We start from the raw sequence: 27,598 nt of genomic DNA on the forward strand, positions 1-27,598 counted from the left end.
GATTGTTAACCTCGCCCTGGTGAGGTAGGCTGAGCTGGGATTGGGAGCTCGGCTCCCTTGACTGTGGTCTTTCCATTCCTTTCCTCTATGCCCAAGTGCTTCATGGTAATGCAGTTTGTATCTTCTTGACTGGATTTTTCTTAAGGATGTGTTTGTAATGCAACATTTGTTGTGCATCTTTCTCTCTGTCCACATTGTTGTGTATTCATCCGGCACTTGTTTGTCGATAGAGCAGGTGGCATATACGACCTCAAATTACAACTCCATGCCGTAGTCAGTTTTTATTTTCTCGGTAAATCTACAGAAATTCTTGCTACCTTCTTTGGGTGGCTGTTAATTCTCTTGGTAAAGTGGCTTTTGTGCAGATTTTCCATACTCTGTGGACCAATGCTAATTAATGATTAGAGGGGCACAGTTTTGTGCTTGCTTCATTTTCTGTGTAAGTAGTGAATAGTTTTCTTTGCTATTCATGCGAACATTTGCTGAATTATGAGGCTTTTTTTTTTGCGACAGTTGCAGAGAGCATGCTTGGTGCCCGAAATTCATCCTGGGTGTGCACACGACGGTCACACCCTCTGCCCACGTTTTTGCTGCCTGCATTTGTGTGAACTCTGGTACCTTTCGTTCTGAAATGTTCGTCGGTGAGAACAAGCTCGGCCTGTTGTGCTTTCACGTTCATGGCCACTACACTGGATTCTTCATTGTGATGTCACTTCACTGAGTTGAGCTGTGTCACTCCACTGCGCAAGCGCGTCACATTCTTGTATCCCGCTCCGCCGTATTGGGGCGCGGGTTTCCGATCGAGTCGCATGCTAAGGAGAGGTCCCTGCTTAGACACACACCTCACGTACTGCTGTCCATCTCTGTCGCTTTGCGACTGCGCCCAATGGCGAGCACCCAACCGCACACAGACATCACGTCAGGACGAGGAAGGAACTGCTGGTCCCGTGGTCGGGCCCGAATCACTGCACATTGCTCGCTGGCTGTCAGGTCTCTGTCTCTACTTGGCCGCAGCGCCGTCCTCAGGTCCTGATGAAGTAAACGAATCCCCCGGGCTTCCCTTTGGCGAAGGTGGGCTTCAGCGGCAGGAAATGGAAGCGCGTCGCGGGTGGCGGGTCGGGCGCCCCGGGATCGGGTATTGCCTTGTAGGGCGCGTACACTGGCTCGCTGCGCGGAGGCGGCGGCGCCACCAGGTTGCCGTACGTCTGGTCCTCGTTGCGCCCCTTGAAGAGGCCGCCGTGGAAGATGAGGAAGTTGTTGCGCGACACGCGGTCCGGGTCCAGGGCGTCCCCGCGGCGTCGCGTCAGGCGGCCCTCGCGTTTGATACGCTCGAACTCGAGGATGCTGATGCGCTCGTCGTTGAACTTGAAGATCTTGGGGTACTGGGGGCCGCGGATGTAGTCGTACTTGGGAAAGCCGCCACGCGTCAGGGACTGGGGCCGCGACGCGGGCGGTGGGGGAGGCGGCGGCGGAGGAGGGGGTGGCGGTGGGGGCACGTGCTCGACCACGGCGGTGGGCGGCGGCGGGTCCTCGATGAAGTTGACCACCGGCTGCAGCAGCGTGAGCGGCGGCGGCGGTGGCGGCGCCGGCGGCTCGGTCAGCCTGGGCGGCGGCTGCAGAAGCAGATGCGCCGGAGGGCCCTTGGGCGACGAGAAGGGGTCCTCGAAGAGCCTCGGCAGCTGCGGGATGAGCTGGAAGAGGGTCTCTGGGTTGTCGCGGAAGCTGATGGGCACCGCATTCTGGTCGAACACGCCGCGGTACTCGAAGTGGTTGGGCCCCACGTTGGTGAAGAAGAAAGACGCCTGCGCCTTGGGGCCCAGCGCCGTGCCGTTGCCGCCGGTCTCATTGGTGGGTGCGCCGGGCCGCGTGCCGTTCTTGTCTGCCTGCAGCTGGATGGGCCCCTTGAGCGGGCCCTTGGTGCCGCTGGGGAACGCCTTCCTCAGTTTGGCCCCGCCTTTGCTCTTTGGCGGCGGCAGGGTCGGTCTCGGCGTTGTGGTCGAGGTCGCCTTCGCCGGCGCCCTGAACTTGGTCCGCGGAGCTGTCGGTGGGGGAGGAACGGTGGGCCTTGGGGTTTGCTGCTGCGTCGTCCGATGCCTCTTCTTGGGACCCACGACGTCGTCAGGGACGAGGCGCCGCCTTTGCGGGCCGCCGCCCCGGGCCCCCGGTGTTCGCGCCGGAGCGGAGGGCGGCGGCCGCGCGTAGTGTCGTGGCCTGGCCGTCGTGGTCGGCCGTGTGGCTTCTTGACCCGGCAGCGTCGTCGTCGTGGGCGGCGGCCGGTCGACGACGGTCACGCCGTACAGCCTGGGCGGCTTGAGGCGCGCGCCGAACGGCAGGTCGTCCGTGTTCCTCTCCTCCTGGCTGTCCGGCAGCTGCAGCTTTCGGCTCGCCGTCGACACGCTCTCGGCGGCAGCGAAGCCCCGTCGCACCGCCGCCGGCTGGGTCCGCACCGACTCGGGCGGCTGCGCCCTCAGGTAGGCGTCCATGGGGTCGACGGGCTCCGAGGCGCGGCTCGCCGGCGCCGCCAGCAGCAGGCCGAGCAGCAGCAGCAGCGGCGGCAGGTACGGGGCCTGCGTCATCGTTGGTGAAGAAAGAACGCGCAGCGCATACGGTTAAGCTCTGTGCGGGCGCCTCGAACGCTTGCAGTCGTGCAGTTTTTACGGCGCGGGGGCAACGCTCTGTTGCCTGACCGATCCGAACCCTCTTGGTGCTTAACGCAGTGGGGTTGTAAATGTGCTCTGCAAACACGCGAGCCTCGTGGCGTATAGTTTGACGGAAGCGCGGCTTCCGCGGGCGCGCGACCGGTCGCCCATGCGAATGAGCCTGGCCTACAGCACCGTCGGCGCCCTGACCCCTGACCGCTTATCGAGGCGGGCAGCGGCGGTGGGCGCGCGGCCAGCGCGCGCTCTCTGGGATGCATGCGTACACCACGCTCGCTCCGCGGACGTCTGCACCTTTGCCGCCGCCGCCATCCGTTGCCAACGCGTCGATGGTGGGTTGGCGCGATTGTTTTTTTCTTTCTGCGCGCTGTGTCTTCCCGCAACGGCGGAACCGTTCCCCTCAGGGTGCTGCGGGTCTAGTCTAAATCTTTTCCTTTTGTGTCCGCCCTTCCACGTGACGGTGCCGTGCCGTGTGCGATCGCGGCGGGCACGTCCGGAATACTCTTAACTGCTTTTCGACTTGCATCATCGACGGGGCACCTCCGGTTCGACGGGGTCGTGGCAGTGCGCGCGCGCCCTGATGCAACGACCAACGGGTGCGCAGCCGCCTTGTACGGAGCAGTGCACGCGGCGCAGCTGCCAGCGGCAGAGGGACTGGCGCGAGCTTAAAAACAATGCGGGCGCCCCCGTGCGAATTGGCGACTCTTGCCGCGCGACCCCCCGTTCGAAAGGTTACGGGGGCGCCGGCCACACGCACTCCTCTTCCTCCCCCCACTGGGCGGAAGGGGCTCGACCGACCGGTGCCGCCGCTGGCTCGTTGTCCTTGCGCGGCACGACGAAAGCGAATCTCTCCGCCTGCTCTCGCGTTCGCTGCGTTGTTCTCGTCGGCCTCTCCTCGTTCATTTACCCGGTCGGTTATCCCGCCCTTTGAGACACTGCTGATTGTCTTAACTACCCGGCTGCGCGGTTCTCTGCCGCTCCGCCTCCCCTACGCTTCCTCGCGACGATTCAATGCAGAACGCGCGCCATGTGCTCGCAGGCCTGATCTTTCGCTCTAATTTCCTGCTGATTTCTGCACTCTCTCCTTCTCTTCCCGTCTAGCGCGGACGATGCCGAGGAGCGTGTGTTGACCGCGGAGTCAAGCGTCCGGAGAGCGCGTGCGAGACGTTGAAGGGGATGTCCCCGTCTTGGGGCGGAGGCTGTCATCGGGAGACTGCTATTGCTTCGCCGCCGCCCCTCACTGATACCCGTCATCTCGCGAGGTCGAACAAAGTAGTGCTCGCGCTTGGTGCACGCGCGTGGCTTGGGGGAGGGTACTCATTGGCGGTTCGCGGTCGGCCTTCGCTCTCGGCGTGAATCTTCGTTCGGGAGGGGGATGCGCGTCCAGTGCGCTTGCACGCTTCGTCGTGACGACAAGCGTGGGTCGTTCTCACGCGGGCCTGACCAGCCTCGTCGGCCTTGTCTTTAGCCTCACAAAACGGCGGCTGCGAACGCTGCCTGCACCTCCGATTGGGGGGAAGGAGGAGAGACGATCCGGTCTCCTCGAAACACCAATGGTATCGATCGCGGTGACCGTGAATGGCTGGCGGCGGCTGCCTGTGCGCCGTCGTGAACATTATACTTAGAAGTCGGCCTCCCACGGCACTCGGATAGCGGTCATTGGGCACGGGGGGTCTACTCTTCAAACGCCATTTGCCGTTTTTGTTTTTTTCGCGCGCTGTGAATTCTCGGAGCACATGCGGTGACGGTCTGGGCTGAAGCGTGTTGCAAAGCGTGATACGGGCGCTTAACCCAATTTATTTCGCTGTGCGTATCCAGTTTCGTTACTTTGTTTTGTGGATACTGATTTTCCGAAACGCCGCTTAGAATGGGGTTCTCGCGGAACCGCAGCTCCAGAGGGAGGAACACGAGGCAGGAACCAGCTACTTCGATCAACTCGTCGTGCGACAGCGTTCTGCTACTTATCAAGCGCACTGTAACGCGCGTGTCCCTCGGAACTTGCAGCCGTCCCTGAATCGATGGGCAGCGACGGCGGCGACCTGAGCGCGCAGCGACCATTCATCGCGACGCGGGCGCTTTTGTCGCCGCATCCGCGTGAAGACAAAGGGAGCCTTCGACTGCCTCCCGTGTGTTGCGGCCGGGGGCCGTTCAAGGTCCCCCCTCCCTCCACGCTTGCTGCTGCCCCCGCTATGACGCCCGGGAGGAATGGATGCGCGTGACCTGCTTAGCCGAGATGCACTACGCCCCACCTCCTACCGGGGTCAGTCGCTGACTGCGCCCGCCACGTGGTCCTGTGACGCCTGGCAGCCACCGGAAGTGTCTTGGGACTCCGCGCCTTCAGGGTGCGCGGCTGGTACTTTGTGGAAGCCTCTCTCGCCGCCTTTCCGCGCCTTGTCTCGCACTGAAAGCGGCTTGTGGTTCGTGACGCCGCTCGCCGTCACAGATGCGGACGAAGAAAAGAATGATCGTGAGGTCGCGGGACTTGTGCCGCATCTGGTCATCTACGCCAGCATGCATGCCCATGTCTGTCACTACCTGGGAATTAAAAACAGCGAAACGAGATCGAGCACTACAGCGTGCGTTGTTATGGCGGTTTTACCCGGCTTGGTCGCGGCATGTTGCACCCCGAACAACGTGGTCGGCGGCGCGAAAAGCGGGCGGGAAACATTGCTTTCCCGTACGTTTCGTTTTCTTAACTGTACGCTTTCCCGCCTGCGGCCGACGCAGGGTGAGGCTCGCTACTTGGTCTTTGCGTGGCGCTTAAGGGAGGTGGCTCTCACAATATGACCTTTCTCTCTCGGAGCCTTCACTGCTTTCCCTCCGCCTGCCGTCTCGCACAGCGCGCTGAAATAAAGAAGTCGAGAAAATGTTTCGCGAGGCATCGCGGATCCGCCTCGTGTGAGGTGGGCGTACACGCGTCAGCGCCGAGCTCGTGCGTGCGAAAAAAAAAATTGAAAGCGAAGCAGCGCCGAGGTCGAGCGTCCAACTTTTCTCTAGCAGCGGCGGCGTCTTTGCTGAAGCGGGCGCATGCCTCAGCGGCTACGTGAGCCACCGCGCATGCATATATATATATGGCCGTGTTCAGATAAGAACGGTAATCGAGGTCCCATGACCATTTTTTGTTTTCAATGAAATTTTTATATAGGATGGGGAAATGTGTCCACACAAAGGAATGAAGCTTAGTTTTGCAAGAAGTTTCGTAGTTTTCTCGTAAAAAAATCGCATGTCACAAGAGGTGGAGAATGCCGTTTTTGGCACTTCGCAAAGTTGAAAGTTTGAAGCCTCATTCCATGCACAAAAACTTTTTCCCGCGCATCAGCATTTTTTCAGAACTTCTTTACAACTTGTACAATCCGAAAAAATAAAAAATGTTTTCTTGCTTTTTTAACCTTCCGAGTAAAAAAATTGCAAACTTCGCTTCTGGAGCTATGCGGTGCAAAAAAGGCACTTTTCAGGGCAGCCTTAGGGCAAGATGCCTAAAGATCTTCCCACTGAATATTTTTCTCAGTATTTTTCAGCTGCTTTTACTCACCTCAGGCAAGTTCTGTTGCTCTAGACTCGACAGATAGTTTTCAGTACGGTCTCAAAATTGGCCGAAGTTCAAAAACGCCAAAAAAGTGACAACTTTGACTTGGGTTTAAAAAAAAACACCATCATCGAATTTTATTAAAATTTGCCTGAATAATCCTCAATACATGTTAATTGTAAGGCACTAGAAAAGTGTTGCATTATATTGTTTTAAAATACAAAAATAAACACAAAACTGAGTTCATGTTTTTGTTATATACAATTGCTTATTACTCCCTCTTAGAAATAGTAGCTGTCAGAAATTTGTTTTAGTACTCATTGAACGTGGTTACATTTTATTTACCCCAATATCCGAACCATTCTCAATGCTTATAGAACTTCTATTCGCTTGTTAGCGGCGCTCTTAATGCGTGAAAATGGGAATAAATTCGCTATTTTGCCTGAGGTCATAAGAATTGGCTGGTGGCGGTCAAACGTTGTTTGTATTCTCCAATTTATTCGTCGTACGGTCTGTTGGTGTATATAATCAATTCATTAAAGATATTAGATCATTTCTCGGTTCTTATCAAAATTTTTATATATAAAAGTTAATATTAATGCGTTTCTGAAGTCGGCGTTTTCGAACCTACATCTATTTACCTCTGTGTTCAAGGGTTCTACAAGGCACTGTCAGGAGACAAAACGTCGTCTCCTGAAGGGAACGATTTATCTGCAATGTTTTTAATAATGGGGAGTTTTAATCAGGAGTCAATTTAAAAATGGGATGCCGCTTCATGCGCACATTGCAATTCAGAAAATCGTAACAAGAAATAAACGGCGGCAGTTGGTTTCGGTTTTGCGCACGGTATATTGTCCAGCACGAAGCACTGACCAGATCACAGTCTCTTCCATTCAGAAGCAGCGGTGGAGGCCACGTAGGATGCACTGCCTTCAGTTGACTGAACCTACTTCCACAGGTGGAGCGTCTGAACTCCAGGCACTTTCTTTGCCAGTTTCCATTGTTCCTTCTTCACTTCGCGAAAGTCTGCAAGCTGTGGCAGCTCCAGAATGGTGGTGTTCTTTAGTGTTTCTTGAATTGCGTCTACGAAGCCTCCGGCTCTGTGTATGGCCTCATTTGCAGGCTTCCGCAAGTTGCGTTGTGATCCTCGATGTTTCACTAGCCCACCAACGCCGTCGCAAGCATTTTTGCAGTGTCCAGAGGCGGAAAACATCAATATCGTCCGTTGACATTCACTGCGCTGCAGCTCATGAAACTGGTATTTATTCCTGAAGTGAGCGGGAGCCCCGTCGCTCATACAATTATCTTGGTAAAGATTGGCGCGTTTTCTTCGAGATGTGCTTTGATTTTCGACAGAGCCAAGCATGCATGAGCGGAATCATGAGACATATCGTCGAAATTAACGGCGTACTTACGAGTCGATTTTCTTGACATTCTAAGAGTGGCCATGAAATGCATTCCCTACAACTATATTACATCTGTGCAAGCAAGAGCAATACATGAAAAAACACACGGCTGCAAGAGAGGTGCAATTGTTTTACATTCTGATTTCGCCAAAAAATGAAAGTTGTGCTTCCAGACTCAGTACAAGCGTACCATTGGCAGAAAAAGCAGGTAATCGTGTTTACCTGCGTTGTCATGTCAAGAAAATCGACTCGTAACTACGCCGTTAATTTCGACGATATGTCTCATGATTCCGCTAATGCATGCTTGGCTCTGTCGAAAATCAAAGCACATATCGAAGTAAACGCGCCAATCTTTACCAAGATAATATATTTGAGTGACGGGACCGGCTCCCGCTCACTTCAGGAATAAATACCAGTTTCATGAGCTGCAGCGCAGTGAATGTCAACGGACGATATTGATGTTTTCGGCCTCTGGACACTGCAAAAATGCTTGCGACGGCGTTGGTGGGCTAGTGAAACATCGAGCATCAAACCACAACTTGCGGAAGCCTGCAAATGAGGCCATACACAGAGCCGGAGGCTTCGTAGACGCAATTCAAGAAACACTAAAGAACACCACCATTCTGGAGCTGCCACAGCTTGCAGACTTTCGCGAAGTGAAGAAGGAACAATGGAAACTGGCAAAGAAAGTGCCTGGAGTTCAGACGCTCCACCTGTGGAATTAGGTTCAGTCAACTGAAGGCAGTGCATCCTACGTGGCCTCCACCGCTGCTTCTGAATGGAAGAGACTGTGATCTGGTTAGTGCTTCGTGCTGGACAATATACCGTGCGCAAAACCGAAATCAACTGCCGCCGTTTATTTCTTGTTACGATTTTCTGAATTGCAATGTGCGCATGAAGCGGCATCCCATTTTTAAATTGACTCCTGATTAAAACTCCCCATGATTAAAAACATTGCAGATAAATCGTTCCCCTCAGGAGACGACGTTTTGTCTCCTGACAGTGCCTTGTAGAACCCTTGAACACAGAGGTAAATAGATGTAGGTTCCAAAACGCCGACTTCAGAAACGCATTAATATTAACTTTTATATATCAAAAATTTTGATAAGAACCGAGAAATGATCTAATATCTTTAATGAATTGATTATATATACCAACAGACCGTACGACGAATAAATTGGAGAATACAAACAACGTTTGACCGCCACCAGCCAATTCTTATGACCTCAGGCAAAATAGCGAATTTATTCCCATTTTCACGCATTAACAGCGCCGCTAACAAGCGAATAGAAGTTCTATAAGCATTGAGAATGGTTCGGATATTGGGGTAAATAAAATGTAACCACGTTTAATGAGTGCTAAATCAAATTTCTGACAGCTACTATTTCTAAGAGGGAGTAATAAGCAATTGTATATAACAAACACATGAACTCAGTTTTGTGTTTATTTTTGTATTTTAAAACAATATAATGCAACACTTTTCTAGTGCCTTACAATTACCATGTATTGAGGATTATTCAGGCAAATTTTAATAAAATTCGATGATGATGTTTTTTTTTTAAACCCAAGTCAAAGTTGTCACTTTTTTGGCGTTTTTGAACTTCGGCCAATTTTGAGACCGTACTGAAAACTATCTGTCGAGTCTAGAGCAACAGAACTTGCCTGAGGTGAGTAAAAGGAGCTGAAAAATACTGAGAAAAATATTCAGTGGGAAGATCTTTAGGCATTTTGCCCTAAGGGTGCCCTGAAAAGTGCCTTTTTTGCACCGCATAGCTCCAGAAGCGAAGTTTGCAATTTTTTTACTCGGAAGGTTGAAAAAGCAAGAAAACATATTTTATTTTTTCGTATTGTACAAGTTGTAAAGAAGTTCTGAAAAAATGCTGATGCGCGGGAAAAATGTTTTGTGCATGGAATGAGGCTTCAAACTTGCAACTTTGCGAAGTGCAAAAAACGGCATTCTCCACCTCTTGTGGCATGCGATTTTTTTCCGAGAAAACTACGAAGCTTCTTGCAAAACTAAGGTTCACTCCTTTGTGTGGACACATTTGCCCATCCTATATAAAAATTTCATTGAAAACAAAAAATGGTCATGGGACCTCGATTACCGTCCTTATCTGAACACGCCCATATATATATATATATATATATATATATATATATAAACGTATACGACGACGTTTGCCGCGGGCCAAGGCGAAGAAAGTGTCCCCCCTCCCGACCTGCGCAGAATGTGTGCCGCGTTGTTCTTAGCAGCGGTGGTGTGGTGGCATTGAATGCGAAGCCTCTGCGCTCCTTTTGTCTGCTGTTTGCGCTAGCGTTGTAGCGCGCGTGTGTGTGGTCTCCGTTTATAGGCAGGCTGGGTTGCTAATAATAAGAGCACGTGCGCAGAGACGAAGAATAAGCCTGTGGGCCTCTCTCACCCTTTCTGCCGCCGTCGCGATGTGGGTGATGCGGTGGAGACGACCCATGCGCCGCTGCTGCCGGCGTCTGCGAGCCGCCGATCTCTCTCCGGGATAGCCTCAGAAGAGTAGCCGCGTCGTCGTCAGCGCTATGCGCTGCGCGCCCCTTCCGTCATCGCTCCGCATTGTTTGCTGCAGTGCAGCGCCGTGAGCGAGCGATGGGTGAGGAGCGAGTCAATTGCAGCGCCGCGACATCTCCGCGCGGAATCTGCGATTTGAGCGCCGATGACGCCGTCGCTCGCTATTTTTTTATTTCTTGATCGTTATTTTTCGCGCCAGTTCGCCTATCGGGCTCCGCTTTCAGGCTCCCGAGAGACGCTTTTCATATTCCGCGCCTAACGTGGAAACAAGGAGGGGGGGGGGGGGGGGGGGGGGGGGGGGGGTAAGAGGGGCGGCCTGCTCGAAATTACAATGAGAAGCTATAGCAAGGCGGAGGCGCCCAGGGCCATTGCCGCCGGGACCCTGGTTCCGCGTGCGCGGCCTTTTCTGCCAGTCTGTCGGGGAGGGGACATTAGAATAGCGGAGCCTTCCCCCCCTCTCTTCTTCATGGCGTGGCCTTCCCTCCGTCACCTCCCCTGTCGTCTCGGCATTGTTCCCGGTACGCCAGCACGTGCCGGCATCTGCCCGAGAAATCTGGATTTCGCGGGAGACGTCGCGCCTGCCGGGGCGGGTTCTTTTCTTTCTTTTTTTTTTCGTACCGGCTCGCCTTCGGGGCCAGGGTTAGAAGCAGCTGCGCTCCTTCGTATTGTTTTTTTTTTAATTCGCCCTTTGTCGGTCAGGGGTGCCTACCGCAAAGGGAGGGGGGGGGGGGGGGGGCGTAGCACTGAATGGGCTCCGCGGAAAAGGAAGCGCCGGAGCAGCGATGGGGCGCTGTTCATTTCCGCGTGCTCTCGCTTCTCCCTGTTGTTGGAAGAACGGGCGGAGGAGGGTCCCGCTATGCGCGCGCTACGCGGAAGACGACGCTCGGGGGATCCGTAACGCTGCGAGGACAGTTACGGGCGAGAAAGAGTCACCGCTGGAATCGCCGTTGTTCTGCGTAAAAGCGTCGGCTGCGCTTTGCGAATATCTTCCGGGGTGGTGGGCCACTCTCGGTCTTGGGTCTGAACCAAGGCTGCCTTGCTGCGAGGTGCCACCGACCTGTCGATCGCGCCTATGGCGGTGGGGTCACTACGTCTCGTGAGAGGAGGAAGAAAACGAAAAATACCGGTGCCTGGCAGCACTACCGCCGTGATTAATCCTGCAGTACTGAGGTCGAGTCTGCTAGCCTTATTGGGACTGCTTTGTGCGTGACCCTGCGCTGGGACGCATTCCGAGTCCTGTTACTGCCCCTGGCCGTCGGTTTATGAAATTGAGCCACGTTGGAATGATGGCCCACAGCGACGCGTGCTCCGACAAGAGTGTAACGGTTCCTCAGCCGTTACGAGCTGTCGCGATCTTCCTGCGCGAACAGACTCTCGCCTCATGTAACCTTGCCGGCCGCTGGCACTATAAAGCTATGCATATAGCGGCCAGCGGAAGAAAGTAGGGGCGGCTGAGCCTGCGCGCCCCCTGTGCTTATGATGCTGCGCACCGTCCGTGTCTGCTGTGTAAAAGCTCGAACCATGCTTCCGTCACGAAAGCCGTCTTGCCGCCGTGTGTTGTTAGACCTCTGCAGCGGTCGAACCAGAGCGGCCGCGAGGAGCCGCGCTCCTTCGGAGTACCGTTCCGCGTGTTGGACGTGAGCGACCTCAGCGCTTCTTTCTGGCAGCTCCCCCCTACATCTCAGAGGGAGCGCGGGGAAGTAGCGGAGGCTCGCGACCTTTCCCGTCTTCTCTTCGCCGTGTTCTCACGTGCGCGCGCGTGAGCAGGGAGAAGAGTCGACCTTCGCCGCGACGGCCGGGCAGCGAGCGGGCCGCTTGCCCGTGTTCGCCACGGCTGGCCGCCGCTGCCTTTCTCTCTCCTCAGTACGTGCGCGAGCGCTCTCGTATGCAAATTGGTCCGCCGGGGCATCTGCCGCGCTCCGCTCGTCGTTTTGTTGTTCGCTCCGCGCCGATGTACCTGTCGGGAGAGCCCTCCGCGTTCGTGCGTTTGCTCGTTCGTTTGTCCGGCAGTCCGTGCTCGTGCCTTGGAGCTGGGGGACGGCTACCGGCGAGTCGTTACGGCCTTTTACGGTCGCTTCCGAACGGTCGGTCCGTCAGTGAACGACGGTAGCTGCCGAGCGTGTCTCGCTGACAGGCTGCGCCCGCCGTGTGGTGGGTCGGCGTGCTCGTGGAATTCCGCCCGTGGCACGCGCCTTGTGTGCGCGCAGTAGTTCAATTTGCATACCCCGTGGCTGCCGCTCGCTGTTCGGGTACGCTTTCGTTCGTGTTATCGTCTGGCACCGGTTCCCCTTCAACTGGGAATACTTTCGCCTAGTCGTAGTAGTTAGAAATGTGCATCAAACTCTTCATTGTGTTGTGGCTCCTGCTCGTATGATTGCGCAAGTGTCGCAAAGAAAGAGAGGGAAAGAGTGCTGTCGCTGCATTTTTCGGGGGCTACTTTGTCAACGTGTTAGGCCGAAAGCTCGGACTGTGCTGTTTATATAGAGCTTGTTCGGCTCATTCCTCCTCATGCACCGGCGTGTGAAGGCTGCAGCTGTGAACGGGCTTGTTACAAATAGGGTTAAAAAAACAGAGTCAAAACGGCGCAAGCGAATGCTTTGACCATTGAGAACAAGAGAACGCGTGTACGTTTCGCCAGCTTCGGTGCTGCTTTTGTCATCAGAATGCAGTGGGGGGCGCATAGATGAAGAACAGCGGGCAGCCTGCCCGTCGATGGTGCGAGAAGAGCGCTTTGTCTTTTTTCCGCCTAGCCGCGAATGCGTTACGAAACGCGCTTGGAACGCGTGGCCTGATCGGCAGGGGACTTTTATAAGGCAGCGGCGGCATGAGAGCGGAGGAGAACGATAATAAAAGTGCGATGCGCGCGTTGTTTCGGCGCGGAAAGAGTTAGGAGAGGGAGGAGAGTCCACCTCCGAGAGCGGGTCCGAGCGGCCGGCGCGGCGGCGGCGGCTGCAGCGCGTTGGTATTCGGAAAAAGAAGGTCGCGGGGTCGCCGGCGGCGGCGTGGGAATCCCGCGCTCTCTTCTCCACCGCTGCTGCCCGAGAAGCGGCGAGAAAGGGGGACGAGCGCTCCGGACCGCTCGCTCGGACGTTCCGGGCACGACGGGTTCCGCTGGCCCGTGCCAATGCGTCGCTGATTGCCGCTGCTGGTCGGCCTTGACGTCGCCTCTCAGTGCGCTGTGCTATGCCGCGCTACGCTGCGCTAATGCACGCGCTCTCCTGCAGTGGTGGCTGTGGTTAGGTGCTTCGCCGATCGGTCGTGATCGATCGCGCGTCCCGTTCCGGATGACCCGCGGCTGTATGCCTAGAGGACGTTTCGGCGAAGTTTCGTATTCCGCCTTCTCTTTTGGACGGTGGCTAGCTTTTTGCCTGTCCGCCTTCCCTGGGTGTCGCGTGCGTAAGATTGCCGGAGGTCTCTTTCTGCCTGCTTTGAATGATGGCCTTCATTAGGCGCTTTCACCATGTCACCGTGAGCTCGGTGTTTTTTTTTAATATGTTTTTAATGCTTACCGTCCGCTTTCAGATGCTTGTCTAGAGGTAATGGGGGCTGCGGGTAGCTGAGCGCGGTCAGTTCCCCCCTCTCCTCTCATTCTTCCCGGTTCTGGGAGCCGATATGGCGCTGGATTGAACGGAGAAAGTTTCCCATCTTGAGCTCGGAAAGTGTAACCGTGGCACACGTCTTATTCCGGGTCGCCCCGAATTTGAAAGGACACATCGTGGCTACTGCGCCTGAAAATACAGGAAGGGTGTTAAGCATCGTATTTGTCCTAAACTTGAGAGAGAAGGGGGAAAAAGGTACCACTATCACCACAACATAGACATGTGAGGCGGCCTGCGACGACTCCCTGATGGTAGTAGCGTAGCACCTGCATAACCACGACTCGCTTTCAGCATCTCTCTCTTCGGCCAGCTCTACTGCGTGTATCGGTATCTAAATCCTCTAGTTAGTTCAGTAAACTTATCAGCGTTAACCTGCGACAACAGTCCGCAGCGCCTACTGTTTTCTCAGCGGCCGTGATGCAAACTTGACAACCGGTCTCCAGTTATGGCATTCTTTTCTCTCTCTCGTCTCTTGGCAAGAACTACAAACCCGACGAACCACTCGATCGCTCTCCGACTTTCGTTGTCAAAAGACGACGCCCTCGACGCGCCAACGCAGCCAGCAGCGGCGTATCTCGACGCAAAAAGCGGGTTGTCCCTCCGCGCCCCGGACAAGAAGGTGGCGCATACATTACACGCGCCTCGGTACGTTGCAGTCCGGGCCAAGGTTAAGAGAGCGCTCTCGTGGCCAGCAGTGGGCGGTCCTCGGAACCGCCAGCGGGCTCTCTTTTCGACCAGCGTTTCATTTCAATGCGAGCAGCCTCGCAGTTGGTATCCACACGTTCGTCCGAGGCGCGACCTCTTCTTCCAGGCGCCTGCCGCTCTCGTCTGTCGAACCGTGATTGACGCGTGTATGCAGACACAGAACACGCGCACTCTTCGGTCGGTCGCTTTTCACGCGGCGGTAGTGCGGAGAGGAAGTTACTGCGTCTGTTATGCGAGAATGACACTGCTGCTTCGTCTTCGCCGCGTGCCTTTCGCGGAACGAGTGGGAGCCCCGGCTGCGGGGGCGAGTTCGTCTCGTTCGCGTAACGCCGCTCCGATTTCCACATCGCGCCAACAACTACGTTGGCGAGGTTGGCTTGTTTGGCGAAGCTGCTGCTGCGGTCGTAACGCAAGATTCTTTCGTGTCAAAACTCGGCGCGTCGCGTGCGTAGCTGCTGCAGCTCTGCGGGGGCTCCGTTGACCGTTGTTTTTTTTTTTTTTTTCTCGGACCGTTAATGCGGCTCTGGCTCGCCTCGGGGCCGACGCGCACGAGTTGTTTCGCGCGGGGGTCGCACTCTTTATTCCTTATTGTCTTTTTAATATATTTTTGTTCTCCCCCCGCTGCGCGGTGTACCTACACCTCTCGGGGTCCATTCACATTCTCCGCGGCCCGGCGCGCGTTGTTGCAAAATGAGGAACGCGTCTTCGTGTGAGGCACGGCGGTGCTGCATCGTTAGGAGCAGAAGCTGCCGCGGTGGAGAAGAGGGGGTGGGGGATCGCGGCCAAGCGCCGCTTCTGCGTTAGCTGCCGCCGCGGACACCTTTTGAAGCGTTGCGGCGGCCGGCGACACACTTTCCCGGGCTTCTTCATTTGTACCGCACGTCCTATATCGCCGCGCGCGCGCGCGGTATAATAACGGTAATTTCGCGGCGTCGGGTCGCGTTCTCTTCTCTCCGCATCCTTTTATTTATTTTTGTTTTCTGCTATGCACGGCGGCACTGCAGTTCGGTGCTTCGCGTGTCTCCTCTCGGTGTAGGGAAGAAGTGGCGAAGGGGAGGAGGGCGTTCTATTCTGCCTCCCCTGCCTTTGTTTCGTCGGCGCAGCGCGAGACCGACGCCTCGTCGCATCACCGAGAGCGCGACACACGCACGCAAGCGGAGAAAGGATCTGTGTCACCGGCTTCCTTCCGGCGTCAAGCGAGACTCCTTGACTTCGCGCGGGGGGGGTGGGGGGGGGGGGGGACGCGTTTCTCTCTTTTATCGGCGATGCGCGCGAGAAAGGCCCGTGTGTCATTATCGTTTCCAGTTCGCACTCGTCGGCGCCGTCAATCGTTCGAGCTCGGAATGGATCCTCTCTTTTTGTGGTCGGCCGAGCTGCAGCGTTCGTTTCGCGCGTGTGTGTTTGCGGGTTTATTTGTTTGTTTGATCACTCTCATACCCGCTTTTGTGTGCCCGCCGGAGGTGTGTGTGTGTGAGTGGCTTCCTTTCCGCCGGATGTGGTCCGCTGGTGGCGGCGTTATTCCGTCGAAGGGGAAAGCGTTTCACACCGCGTTGTGTCCTCTTCCTCGCTCGCTTTCGAAAAGTGCCCCGTTTCGTTTTGACAGCAGTTGCGGTGAAGTCCGTCGATTGCCTCACCCTCCCTTCCATTTCTCATTCTACTGTGGCTCTCGTCGCTAACGGTTCTAGGTTGTGCAGGAGATGATGGTAATCACTCGCCGCTCGAATTCCGACGGGCGAAAAGTGACTGACGCGCGCGAGCCGCCGTTCGTCCGCCATGCGGGCGAACTCTTTCTTTTCAACTTAAGAACGGTTTTTGTTTCTTTTGTGTGTGCGTGTGGCGGGTGGTTGAGGAGCGCTGCTGGACAGCTGCGTGCGGGCTTCCGTGTGGTATCTTTCTCTCGTCGCCGCGGTCTCGAGTGGCGGACGGTGCGAGGTTTGCTTACAGCTGTCTTTGTTGCGACACAGTCGTTGGCACTAACCTGCATCCGCCTGATACTCCTGCGTCTCTTTGAACTGGCTGTACGCGCGGTTAATGAAACAGGAATACTCTCGCGGACATGAGTGGGGAGTTAATTAGGATTCACCTGAGAATGAGCATTTGGATTCCACGCCTTTCGTCCCAGGAAAAAACCGCCTGCCTCGCTGGGACTGATTAGACGGAGACGTCCGAAATGCGGACTGTAGCGTCCTCGCCGACCACCCTCGATTGCAGTGCAAGCCGCAGTCGCGTCACCGCTCGCGTACTGACGCGTCCTCGCGCCCGAATGCGATTAACCGCGGCGAGCCTCGTCACCTTCTAATTTCTTTTGCCCTAATTGCCGTTTCCATTTGTGCAGCGCCAGTCACGCGGCGTGGCCGAGTGCTGCTGGCATTGTTTCTTTTCTTGCCGGTCACCGGCGATTATCGCAGGCGCAGCGAGCCAAGACAGGTGCCGCTCGAGGCGAAAGTTGTTCCTCCCGCGTAGTATGCGCGCGCGGCGTCGTAACCGGAGAGAGGGAGGATGGCCGTCGATAAGGACGCGCTCCGTTCGCGCCGAAGGTTGCCAAGAAACAAAAGAAGGTATCGCCTTTCGTGCCGCCGCATTGGCGCTGGATGGTATATACGTGGCCGACTGCCCGCTGGTATGCCGGTTACAGCGGCTGCCTCGCGCCCCTTCGCGACGCGTCGCGAAGGGACGCTCCTTCGGGCATGCGCGCGAGAAATGCACCGAGGAAGGGATGCCACTTGGCACTGGTCGCTCGCCTCATCTTCGTCTCGCCTATAGCGCCACCGGAGTCTCATTAACAGGCATCCAGCTTAGCACCTGCACCGGTTGATGATGATGTGTGCGTGTACGCGGAACGGACAATCCTTGTGTCGGGGGTTCGATAATTGGCGTAGATGGTTTCTGGCTGATTTTGAAGTGTAATTTTAATGGTCCGCGTGCGCCAGCTCCGCGTACCACGTTTTCAAATTGCTCCAATCATTATCGGTGTTGAGGCGACGGAAGTGGCATGTGTTGGCGAGTTGCGGCCGATCTTCAGCCGGCCTTTTTAGTTGCAAGGATGGGAGTGAGCGCGGTTTCGGTGGTGGTGAAAACGTTTTAATAAACAACAGGAGAGTTTGCAGACCAAAAATGGTCGTTTACATAGGTGGAGTCCTTAGTCCGGGACCCCGCTGGACGAGGCCGCTACTCGCGCCCGTTGGACTAGAGCCCTTTGAGACTCCAGCCCCGAGCAGTTGAGCAGGGCTGCCTCCCATGCCTCTCGGGAAGGGGAAGGATTGGGGGGAAGGGAAGGATTCTTTTGACAGGCCCAAACCATGTGGAAGGTATCGGAAACTTCCCCACAGTGAGGGCAGCGCCCATCGATTTTGGGGTCGAAATGTTTCACTATTGCAGGACACAACAGAGTGTTGGTCTGCAAGCGCCTCAGAGTTCGCTCATCAGCTTTACTCAGGCCCTTAGCAGGGACCGGGAAAAGACGATGGCGTTCGCAATAGTCGTCCAGAATTTCTCTGAACCGCAGAAGCGGTTGCACAATCTCCGAGCCGGAAGAGCCTGGGTGAGGTGCCCGGTAGGTAAGCGCTCGGGCAGCCGCGTCCGCAGCCTCATTACCTCTAACGCCCTGATGGCCTGGAGTCCAAACTATGCGTTTGGGCGAAGGGTCCGATTCCCTCACTGCGCGCTTTAATATACTCCAGGCTAAAGGTGAAATCTCGCCAGCCAGGTAGTGTTGACAGGCTCTACGCGAATCTGTCACGATTACCTTCGAATTCAAGTCCGAGGCGGCAAGCGCAATGGCTACTTCCTCAGCCTGTGCTGAATTTCGAGCTCGAAAGGAGAGCCCGCTAACGCATTGATCCTGGTGAACTACTGCGGCCGTGTAGAATCCATTGGGCGACGGCCCTGCCACGTCAACGTAGTATACACCCTGTTTGGATCCGTGTTGGTGTTCGAGGGCCCGAGCGCGCGCCTCTCGTCTGCCTTCGTGTGTATGTGTGTCCATGTTGCGCGGGAGTGGAGGGACCCAGAGCTTGTGACGCCATAGCTCCGGAATCCGACACGTCTCCTCTGGAGTGCACTCGTGTTGGATGTGCAAGCGGTCTAGCAGGCGGCGCCCGGAGGCCGTCTGCGAGAGTCGCGTATATTGGTTCACGAGGTGGGCCTCTCGTAACTCCTGGTAGGAGTTTATCACCCCCAACGCCGACAACTTAGCATTGGAGGTGGCCACTGGGAGGCCCAGTGCTCGCTTTGTAGCCTTTCTAACGATGGTGTCGATTCTTATTTCGTGTTGTTTCGTAGTGCGAAGGTAGGGAGCGGAGTAGAGGATCCTGCTGGTCACGAAGGCATGGGCGAGCCGAAGCGCGTCCCTGCCTCGCAACCCGCCGCGCTTGTTAGAAACGCGATGGATCATGCGTCCGACCTGTTCGCCTACGCGCTTGAGTTTGGCACGCTATCCGCTACGTTTTATGCAAAGTTGGCTTGCGCAGTTAGGACGGCGTGTTAGACGCTGCTGTGAGCGAAGACGCGGGCAATTACGTTGGCTAGTGTCCCGCTATAGGTATATGAATGCATGATAGGAATTTTACTACTTCTGTGCCTGCGCTTGAATGTGTTCTGCTCAGACAACCGGTTTTACGAACGCCGTTCTTCGGCGCTGTGGGAAAACTCGCGCGTGCCTTGCCCACGCGTCGTCAGGCTGTTGCAACGACCGACAATTCTGGGACCGCTGTCGAAAAAAACCTTGACGTGCGGCCCGGCAGGACTTTTCCGCTGTGCCGGCGTCACCGTCGCGGTCGTAGTTCACGGTCTATACGCTTCGCCGGGTGTGTGGGTTTCGCGTAGCGTTAAGAGTTCGCCTCGTCATCGCTTTCTGCGCGTGCGCGGAGGCGCCGCCGCCTTCGCGTCGATTTCTTTCCAGCCGGCGCCGAAAGGTCGCGCCCGCGGAGGAACAAGGGCTTCACTCGCTGGCTGCTGCGCGGGAAAAAGAGAGACCCGCGCTTTTCCAAATCGGCGCACCGTGGGACGGCGAAACGCATGTTCGCGGGCCGACGCGTCTGCCGCGCTCGAATGGTGACAATTTGCAAGTGTTATCGTGTCGGTGCTTGCTGAGGGATTGTTCCTTTCGCAGGCGAATTAGGCGTTTTAGTCGTGTAGGAGGCCGTCGACTCTGCTTAGTGGAAGCTGCTTGGCAAAAGAACCTTTAGTGCGCACCCACTTAGGAATGTCGAAAGGCAATAATTGCGGTAGCTTGTGGTTAAGACCGTGCTCAGGTATTTTCCACAATACTGAACCCGAGCGCTTGCATTCCCGTCCACACCGCGGTCGGAAGTGAAGAGGAATGCTCCCCCCCCCCCCGCTTTTCTCTCTCTCTCTAACCGCTCTTTCTGCGCGCGCATTTCCCGGCTCGTGTTCATATATGCGTGTATGGCCAGCGTGGGCGCCTCTTTGTGAACGAAACGCGTAACCTTGCCCAGCACTTGGCTTCGCAAGGAGGAGGATGTGCCTCCGCTCGGTCTCATGCGATTAGCCCATTTCCCCGTTCCCGACCTCCGCTCTTCGTTCGCTGCGTGCGCGCGCGCCGTGCTCTGTGGTCGCTGTTTGGAAGATGCCTAGTCCCCGCTGTTCCTCCTCCTGTGACACCCGCCCGGCGTCGTTGCGGGCCGCGGTGGTTGTTTTTGGCTGGCCTGCCTCTTCTCACACAGTTACTCCAACCCGTTCCACCGTGATCCTACCCCCTGCACCGCCAGCAACCGAGGCATTATCTTCATTAGTGGTCGCGTGATGCAAGCGTGAAAAAGAGCGCGCGATTCTCTTGCTGGACGCCAAATTAATGGCCGGCGTTACTTCATCATAGTTTGCCGCAGCGTTGTCGCTGTGTTCGCATTGTTCGCTGGTTGGACGCGAAGCGAGACGGGTTTTTCGGTGGCGAATTTGCTCGCGCTCGACTGTGTAGGGCCCGTGGGCTGGGAATGAAGCGCTGTTTGAGCTCATGCTGCCAGCACGAAGCATGGTGCTTTGAGACGTTGAATCGGCGAAATGTGACAAAAGCTGCAAGCACCTAGCCGGAATCTAACATGAGCACCGCCTATCGACCCAAGTTATCTACGCGAGTTCTAGTGCACCAAAAGAAGCGAGCTAGAAGATGGGCCGAGTAGGGTCGCTAGAAATAGGCAAGGATTTGGGATTGGCCACATTCGGCTTTGCGTGCACAAGGCGTTTCCGTGCTTCTGACGGCGTCGCTTGCTACTGTGCTGTGGTGATCGCACAGACAGAAGGCTTCGGGATTCACTCGGGTACTCGCTCTACATTCGCGAACTTTCCGTCCACCTCTCGCGTTCCGTACTTTCGGTTTCTCCTTTCGCTGGCTCGAGTCGTTGGCACTCGGACGGAAATGGAAAGCGGTCCGCGGTACAACCCGATACGCCGACTTTCGTCCGCTGCGGGCACCTGTCGTGGTTGTCGTCCAACCGTGCGTTCGTGCTTTCTTGCCCCGCACGACTTCCTTCGACTTTCGCTCTCTCTCTTTATTTGGACTCGGCCGAATTGGCCGGGTTTTCGACCGGCGTGACGCGTTTTGCGTCCTAATCCGGCGCTCACAATGACGCGACCTTGTCTAACCTCGCCGTTCTGGGTCGCGCGCGCCGTCCAGCGTTGCGTCGCCGACTGGTTCGCGGCGCGCGTCGTCCTTCGGCTCAGTTCGAACCGACAGGGGAAATGCTGCGAGCTCCAATTCCTCCTGGCGGTCGAATTCGGGCGCTCTCTCTCTATCGTGGCTTCTGCGGCAGCCCTTATACGAGTGACCCCTCCGCCTGCCATTTCCTCCCCTTGCCGCGATCTCTTGTCATCCCTTGTTCGGCATGGCAGCTTTCTCGACTCTTGCGGAGTTATTTCTATTCGCGGTGTGCCTCGTTCCAGGCCTCCGTCGTAGAAGTGGTTACAGTGTCAGGCTGCTCGTTGCTTCTGTCGGAAGCGCGGACATTTCCCCCTCTGACGCGTGGAAACTCGGGCGGACGAAAAGGGGAGACCGCCTCGCGTTGCTGGATCTCTGACAGCCCGTATACGGATATACCGTGCGCACCGGATACTGCGTGGCGGAGCCCCCAGTGACGAGAGTGCGCCGGCGATGAGCGGAGCGCTAATGGGGAAGTCTTCGCGAGTTTATTTCTTTCAGGAATCTCGCTACCTTCACACTGACTTTTGTGAGTTCATAAATAGTTCGGGCGGCATACGGTTTCGCGCCCTTTCGAGGGCCGAGGCGTTTTCGCTAATAGCCGTCGCGTCGTATCCCCAGCGCCTTCGGGCGTCGTATACCCGCCTCGCTGATTGCGGGCGTTGGAGGCTGTACGTAAATAGTCTCTCCGCAACCACCTGTCGGTTTTCTCGAACGCAACGCGGGATAACTTACGGGTCCTTTCTTTAGCGGCTCTTCTCCATCGCGTCGGCAGCTTATGCGTTGCTATGCGGAGCCCATTTCGGACGCCCTTTGTTCCGCCTCTTAAATTGCTCCGGCTTCCGCGGGCTTTTTTAGCGTTGCTACGTTATGTAAATCATTATGGCTCGGCCCGCTCCAGCCATAGGCGGCGCTGCATCGTAAGAGTTTTTGATTTATCGTCCGCCGCTCCAGAGCTCCCAACCTTTTTTTTCCCTTTTCCTTCCGCGATCGAACCCGTGACCTCTGACCCCCCCGCCTGGCTGCGTGCAGTGCGCGTAGCTATTTTTCGCGCCAGCGGCGCCCGAGAATGCTCGCGTGCGTTATGACTCCTCCTCCTCGTCCCCTCATCCAAGTGTGTCGTTTGTTGTGCGGGTGCAGTTAAAGAGGAAAAAAAAAAAACAAGAGCAAATATAGCCGTGCCTGCGAAGAAAGCTCGTTCTCCTTTCTTTCCGGGGCTTCTCGCACGAGTCGACCTTTCGGGTTACGTTCCTTTTTTCTCTCTCTCTCTCTCTCCCTTCCTTCCGGCTGTGCCGCCGAAGTCGCCAACCGCGTGCATTCCAGGCTTGGCTCTCTGGGCGCGTTAGCTCTATCGGCCATCCCTTTGTTCAGCGTCGCCCCCCTTTCTCTTTCGCTCAGCGCGCGCTGCAGCTGCTGTTGGACGCGTTTACAGCTGGGCGCGTTTGTTTCTGTTCGCGCAGCTTTTTCCACCCCCTCCCCTTAAAAAGTTTTTGTTTTATCGTCGTGGTCATCGGTGCGCGGGCCGCTTTTCTTTTCCTTTTTTCCGCCGCCGGTACTGTTCGCGCCCGTCATTGGGGTCGTGTTCCAGCCGTTCCTCCTCGTTTTTTTCCCTCCGCCTGTCGCACTGGAGGGCGCTTTATGGTTCTGACCCCGCCACCTCCTCCTCCGCAAGTGGTGGTGTGTGGTTGCGCGCGCCTTCGAGTGGGGGAGGTCGCACCGGACGCCGCCGCGCACTGTTTTTCCAGTGCCACTTAGCTCGGTACCTTGCGCACGGAGCAGCGCTTTTGGGGTTCGGCTAGCTTTGACCGGTTTTTCTTCGAAAAAACGGCGCTGAGGTGTAGCTGAACTTGTTTTGAGGACGGCGCAACAAGGTCGGTGGTTATCGCAGCCCATGACCGATTCGGTTGCTGCTGGCGCGCGAGTCGGGATTCTGGCACGGTCTGCCAAGAGGGTTGAGCTCCGATTCTTTCTTCTCACGGTTTGGTTTTTCGGACTGCGTTCGCTCGATTCGAGTTGAAGGTTGTTTCTTTGCCGCGTCGGTTTTTGGGACACCTCCGGGGTACATTCCAGTAGGCGACTGATGGAGTATCGCTTCCACCAGGGAGCTGTGCTCACGGTGCTCGCCATAGGTCGTAATGCCTCCCCGGCGTAGCAGATGCGCGTTGCTCTGGCGGGTCGGGTCATTCATTCAAGCGTTGCCGGCGAACCTGTTTGTCTTCGCTCGCGTGAGATCGCTGCCGCTGGTCTCCATCTCGCGGCGTACTTACATCTGTTAACCGCCGTAACCTTTTCGCACGGGCAGCCTGATTTTTTACTTTTCGGCCGGGGATCGTGCCTGCCAGTTGCCCCCCCCCCCCCCCCCCCCCCCCCCCCCCCCGTTAGCGTCGACCGCTCTCGCGCAAGCCACAAGGCCGTGATGATGTGCCGTCGATTTCGAACTCGTCTGACCAGTCCGGTTATTGCGCGCTGACCGGTAGTGTGGGATCATTCCTTTCGTTGTTTTTGTTTTTTCCTCCGAAGCGTTACATCCTAACGTTTCGGCCCCACGTGTGAATTTCGCGCCTCTCGATGATCTATCGGAGTACCTTTTATTTATTTTTCCCCCCTTTGCCTTTCGTTATTGTGCGCGTCCTTTGATGAGCTTTGCGCTCCTGAAAGGAAAAAAAAAATAGAGGCTGATTTGTCGATTCCTCGAGGGGTAGTAATAAGAGGGTTCTCGGGAGCGAGCTGTGGTAAAGCAGGGAAGACTGAATGGCTTTGCGCGTGCACTCGTTTGCGCGGAGCGAGTTGAATACAACTGTGATCGCGTGACCCGAAGGGATTTGCGCACTGCGAATTGAGGGGGTGGTGGAGGACACAGAGTCACCGGAGAGAATAGAGATGGAACACTGGGCTCAACATTCAGCGGCGGGATCGCATCTCGGCCCGAGCGCCTTTTCAGTGCGCTCGACTCTAGTGCATGCGTTGGCTTTGCCGGTTTGTCGTCCTCTCTCCCTCGCTACTTATTGCGGGGCACCGTTTCGCGTGTCCTTGCGGTTGTCATTGTAATGCCCCGCTCCGACGTCGGCCCAAACTGGTCTCTCTGCCTCTCATCGCCGCGTCCCAGAGACTCCATCGCTCTCTCGCCGGGGCCCTTTGTTGTGTACGTCGTCTCGGTTTCAGAGGGCCCTCCGTGCCTCGCGATTGCCACCTATTAAAGCGCGCTCTCGGCAGCGGCGTGTGTACGTGCATCGCGAAGGAGCCGCCGTCCGCGAAACGGCAGACCCGTTGAGCTGCGTTCCTCCGGGCCTGCCCGTCCGGCAGCTTAGAAAGCGGAGCTGGGGGGAGGGTGGCAACTGGATAGTGTGTGTGTGTGTGGACGGCTGGCGATCATCCATCACTCGCCTGGTGCGACCCTCTACCGCACACCTACGGACGAGCCCAACTACCTCGTCTTCGTCCCGAGTTGATCTTGCTCGGCGTTTTTCTTTTCCTTACCCAATGCTCTCCAGTCACGGCGTGCCGGGAGGTGCTAACGGGTCCGGTTGCTGCCGTTGCTTCTGCCCGGCGCTGCTTTGAATCGTTTTGGACTCGTCCCCGCCCCCCCATCACCGTCTTTTGTGCGTGGTGCTCGGAAATCTGGGGATGACGGCGCGCCTCCCCGGGCAGGCAGGCAGGCGTGCCGGACTTCCTTGCCGCTTCTCGCGGCTTTTGTTTGCGCTGACCCGTTGACCGGCGCTTCTTCAGACCCCCCCTGCTCTCGCGCGCAGCGCCGTGGCCTAAAGAATGTCGGTGCGCTAACACTGGCGAAAGCGTATTCCCGGAAAAACCGTTAACTGTTGACGTTAAGGGTGAGAGTGGGCTTTTTTCGCAGAGCACTTGGTAGCTGAAAATGTGTGTTTTAATTCTAGTCGTACCGTGCTCCGCACACTTGTTTAGAGTGAGAAGAACGAGCAGTGTGCATTGCGTTGGCGCCAGTTACGTGTGGGTCATCGCTCAAAGCAATGCCTAATTGTGCTGGCGCTTTCGAACAGATCGTACCTTCCCGTCCTACCGAAAGCTATGTCGAGCCACGTTGACACTTGCCGGACGCCAATACACACACTGCAGCAAGCTGTAAAATCGCTCTTGCCTAGTCTGTGGATCACTGTTCGTCATTCTCAGCGACGTACTGCTCCAGCTCAGTTTTATTTTTAATTTTTTTTGAGCCCATATTATATCTTCGTTTTTGACACCCTTCCGCTGTTTTCGTCGGTGTGTTTCCTGGCGGCGTAAGACGCATCTGCTGGACGGATCAACAGCGCGACACAGTGTTGCCTACGTGTTTCCTCGCGTTTTGAAGCCATTGTCTTACCGCTTCACGACGCGCGTGGGAATACACGGTGAACCTCGATAGTGCGAACTTAATGGGGACCTAAAATTGGTTACAAATGATGTTGAGGAAACCAAAGCGTCAGTTTTTGTATTCACCATGTTCCACTGAACCGTTGCGTCGAGAGGCGTGTCGCAATCCTGTCGGTCACCTTCGCTATAAAATTGTGCGCGGTTGCTTGACGTGCGCGGCGCGTCTCTCCACTGAGAGCCCGTTCTCGCTGCCTGGGGGCCTCGGTGGCAACGCGGCATTCGTCGGACGAAGCCATTGGCAGTGGCGAACACACTTGTTGAACTCTTCCTGCTATAATGGAAGCATTCTCCCCCTTGCGTCCGATAAAGCGTTTCTGGTGTTGCGGGCGGATGCGACGGCAGCGATTTAGAAACCTCGGATTCTCCTGACGAAAACTCGACCCCGAATGTCGCCTTGCGCCAGTTTTTATGCTTTAGGGCGCTCATTTCTGTGGAAAAATGCACCGTTAGCACTGCAGCGTTGACGCTTCGTCGGGGCTTGCTACCCGCCGCCCGCCGCGGGGCATCCGGTCCGCAGGTTTCAGCAGCCCGTTTCCCGGTCTCACGTTAATCCTCCGAGCTCGATCGTAATCTGTTGCGTAGTGACCGGTTCCTTGGTTTCGCGTCGCAGCCTTTTGAACGTGGCCGACCGGGTACAGCGTCTTTACAAATGACCGTTAGCCGCTGCTTGCGACGGCTCGAAATGAATCATAGTAATGCCCCCTCCTCCCCCCAACGAGTCGCACCGTAAATCTAAATTTCCCGCCGCAAATGCCCTCTTACCTGTCGCCGTGCTGGGCCCAAGGACTCGGTCCGCATGGCTCCTCCGTGGACACCTGCGGCGGCGACCCCTCTCTTACGGGCTGTCCTGTCGAGCGCCGGTGTATGCGTATCCGCTGTGGTAGGAGTAGTAGTGAGGGGACGAAAGAAGAGAAGGCGTTGAGAGCTGCCGACAACTCCGGTCGGCAGCTGCAGTCCTGTCGGCCTCAGCGGAGGGAACACACCCCCCTGAACTCGGCTCACTGGTGTGGTGACCACGTACTGGTCAGCTGCCGCCGTTCTCTTCTCGGAAGGGGGCGGCAGTGGATGGGGACGTGGTGACAGCGGTGCGGCGACTTCTCCTCCGTCGCCTCTTGTCTCGCATCGCGAACGATGTTTCCGATCTCTGTGCGTGTCGGTGGCGATCAGGCGACTGGCGGAAGAAGAAGAACCGGGAGAGGCCCGTCTGGCCGGTGTCTCCGCACCACGTGGACGTCGGCACTGACGCGGGCACGGCGCGCGACACTCATCACGGCGACTTGGCGGGGGGGCAGCAAGAGAGAGCCGGTCGACCGGAGGATGCGCGGCCGCCGAGAACTCTCCGGCCGTTCGGCAGACGCTCCCGGAGAAGAGCGCCTCTCTCTTTCTCGCCCTCTCCTTGACCCCTTCTTCTTTCTCCGCCCCTTTCTCTGTCCCGCGCCTTCCGCCGGCACCTGTGGTCTCACCGTTATTTGTTCCCTTTCTCTCCCCCCACTCCCCTTCCACCTCCTTTTCTTTTTCGCGGATGGAGCGAGCGCTTTCTCCGTGCCGCGCGCGTCCGTCGCGTCCATCCGTGCGTGCGCCAACAATGTGTGTGCGTATTCTCCCCCTTCCTCCGCCTCATCATATCTTCAGCTCGTCATTTTTATTCGAGTCGTTGGCTGCCGCTACTAAGTCGCTGTCTCTCTCTCTGTTTCAACGCTGCGGCTAGCCGGTGGCTCCGCGGCTTTTGCCATTATGCGATTATCGAGAGCTGGTCTCTTGTCTTTTTTTTTATTGTTTCGCTTCACGCTGTTCCCGTAGCAGTGGCGCGGCATTAATTGGGCGCCCGCTATGGGGAGAGCGCGGCCTTTCTTTCTCTTTGTCTCGTCTCGTTCTGCAAATGTTGGCGCTCGGCCGTTGTTTGCGGTCTTCGTATTATCTCTCGTTCTTCGTGACTGGGCCCCTTGGCCGCTCGTGAATGTAATCTTTCGTGCTCGTTTCGCCGCTCATCTTTTCTTCGGAATCGCTCGCTAACAACCGCCGCCACTCCGGTTCTCAGCGCGCATTCCGCTTGTGTGTCGCCTCGTTCCTCTCTTCCGAGGCTAATTAGCGCGGGGCGAGGTCGCCTCTCTTGGGTCCGACCCGTGCGGCT

The 27,598-nt window shown here is 56.4% G+C and overlaps 2 protein-coding genes across 5 annotated transcripts in view; one reads left to right on the plus strand and one right to left on the minus strand.

Moving 5' to 3' along the window:
• Naa15-16 (N-alpha-acetyltransferase 15/16) overlaps window positions 1–27,598 on the plus strand; it is a 99,423-nt gene that overhangs the window by 23,448 nt on the left and 48,377 nt on the right. The window lies entirely within an intron of this gene.
• On the minus strand, window positions 267–26,813 carry LOC149372315 (uncharacterized). 4 transcript variants are annotated; one of them, XM_089566772.1, is made up of 2 exons: window positions 26,230–26,813; window positions 267–2,567 (listed from the first exon to the last, which is right to left on the minus strand). In XM_089566772.1, the coding sequence occupies exons 1-2, from the start codon at window positions 26,263–26,265 to the stop codon at window positions 1,023–1,025; spliced, it is 1,581 nt and encodes a 526-aa protein (XP_089422898.1). In that variant the 5' UTR covers window positions 26,266–26,813; the 3' UTR covers window positions 267–1,022. The 4 variants fall into 4 exon arrangements, with proteins under 4 accessions (XP_089422898.1, XP_089422899.1, XP_089422897.1 ...); XM_089566773.1 differs by lacking the exon at window positions 26,230–26,813 and adding an exon at window positions 13,638–13,950; XM_089566771.1 differs by lacking the exon at window positions 26,230–26,813 and adding an exon at window positions 10,010–10,181.

Source organism: Amblyomma mixtum, chromosome 1, assembly GCF_055824585.1.
Source record: "Amblyomma mixtum isolate Tamu chromosome 1, ASM5582458v1, whole genome shotgun sequence".
Classification (NCBI taxonomy): Eukaryota; Metazoa; Arthropoda; class Arachnida; order Ixodida; family Ixodidae; genus Amblyomma; species Amblyomma mixtum.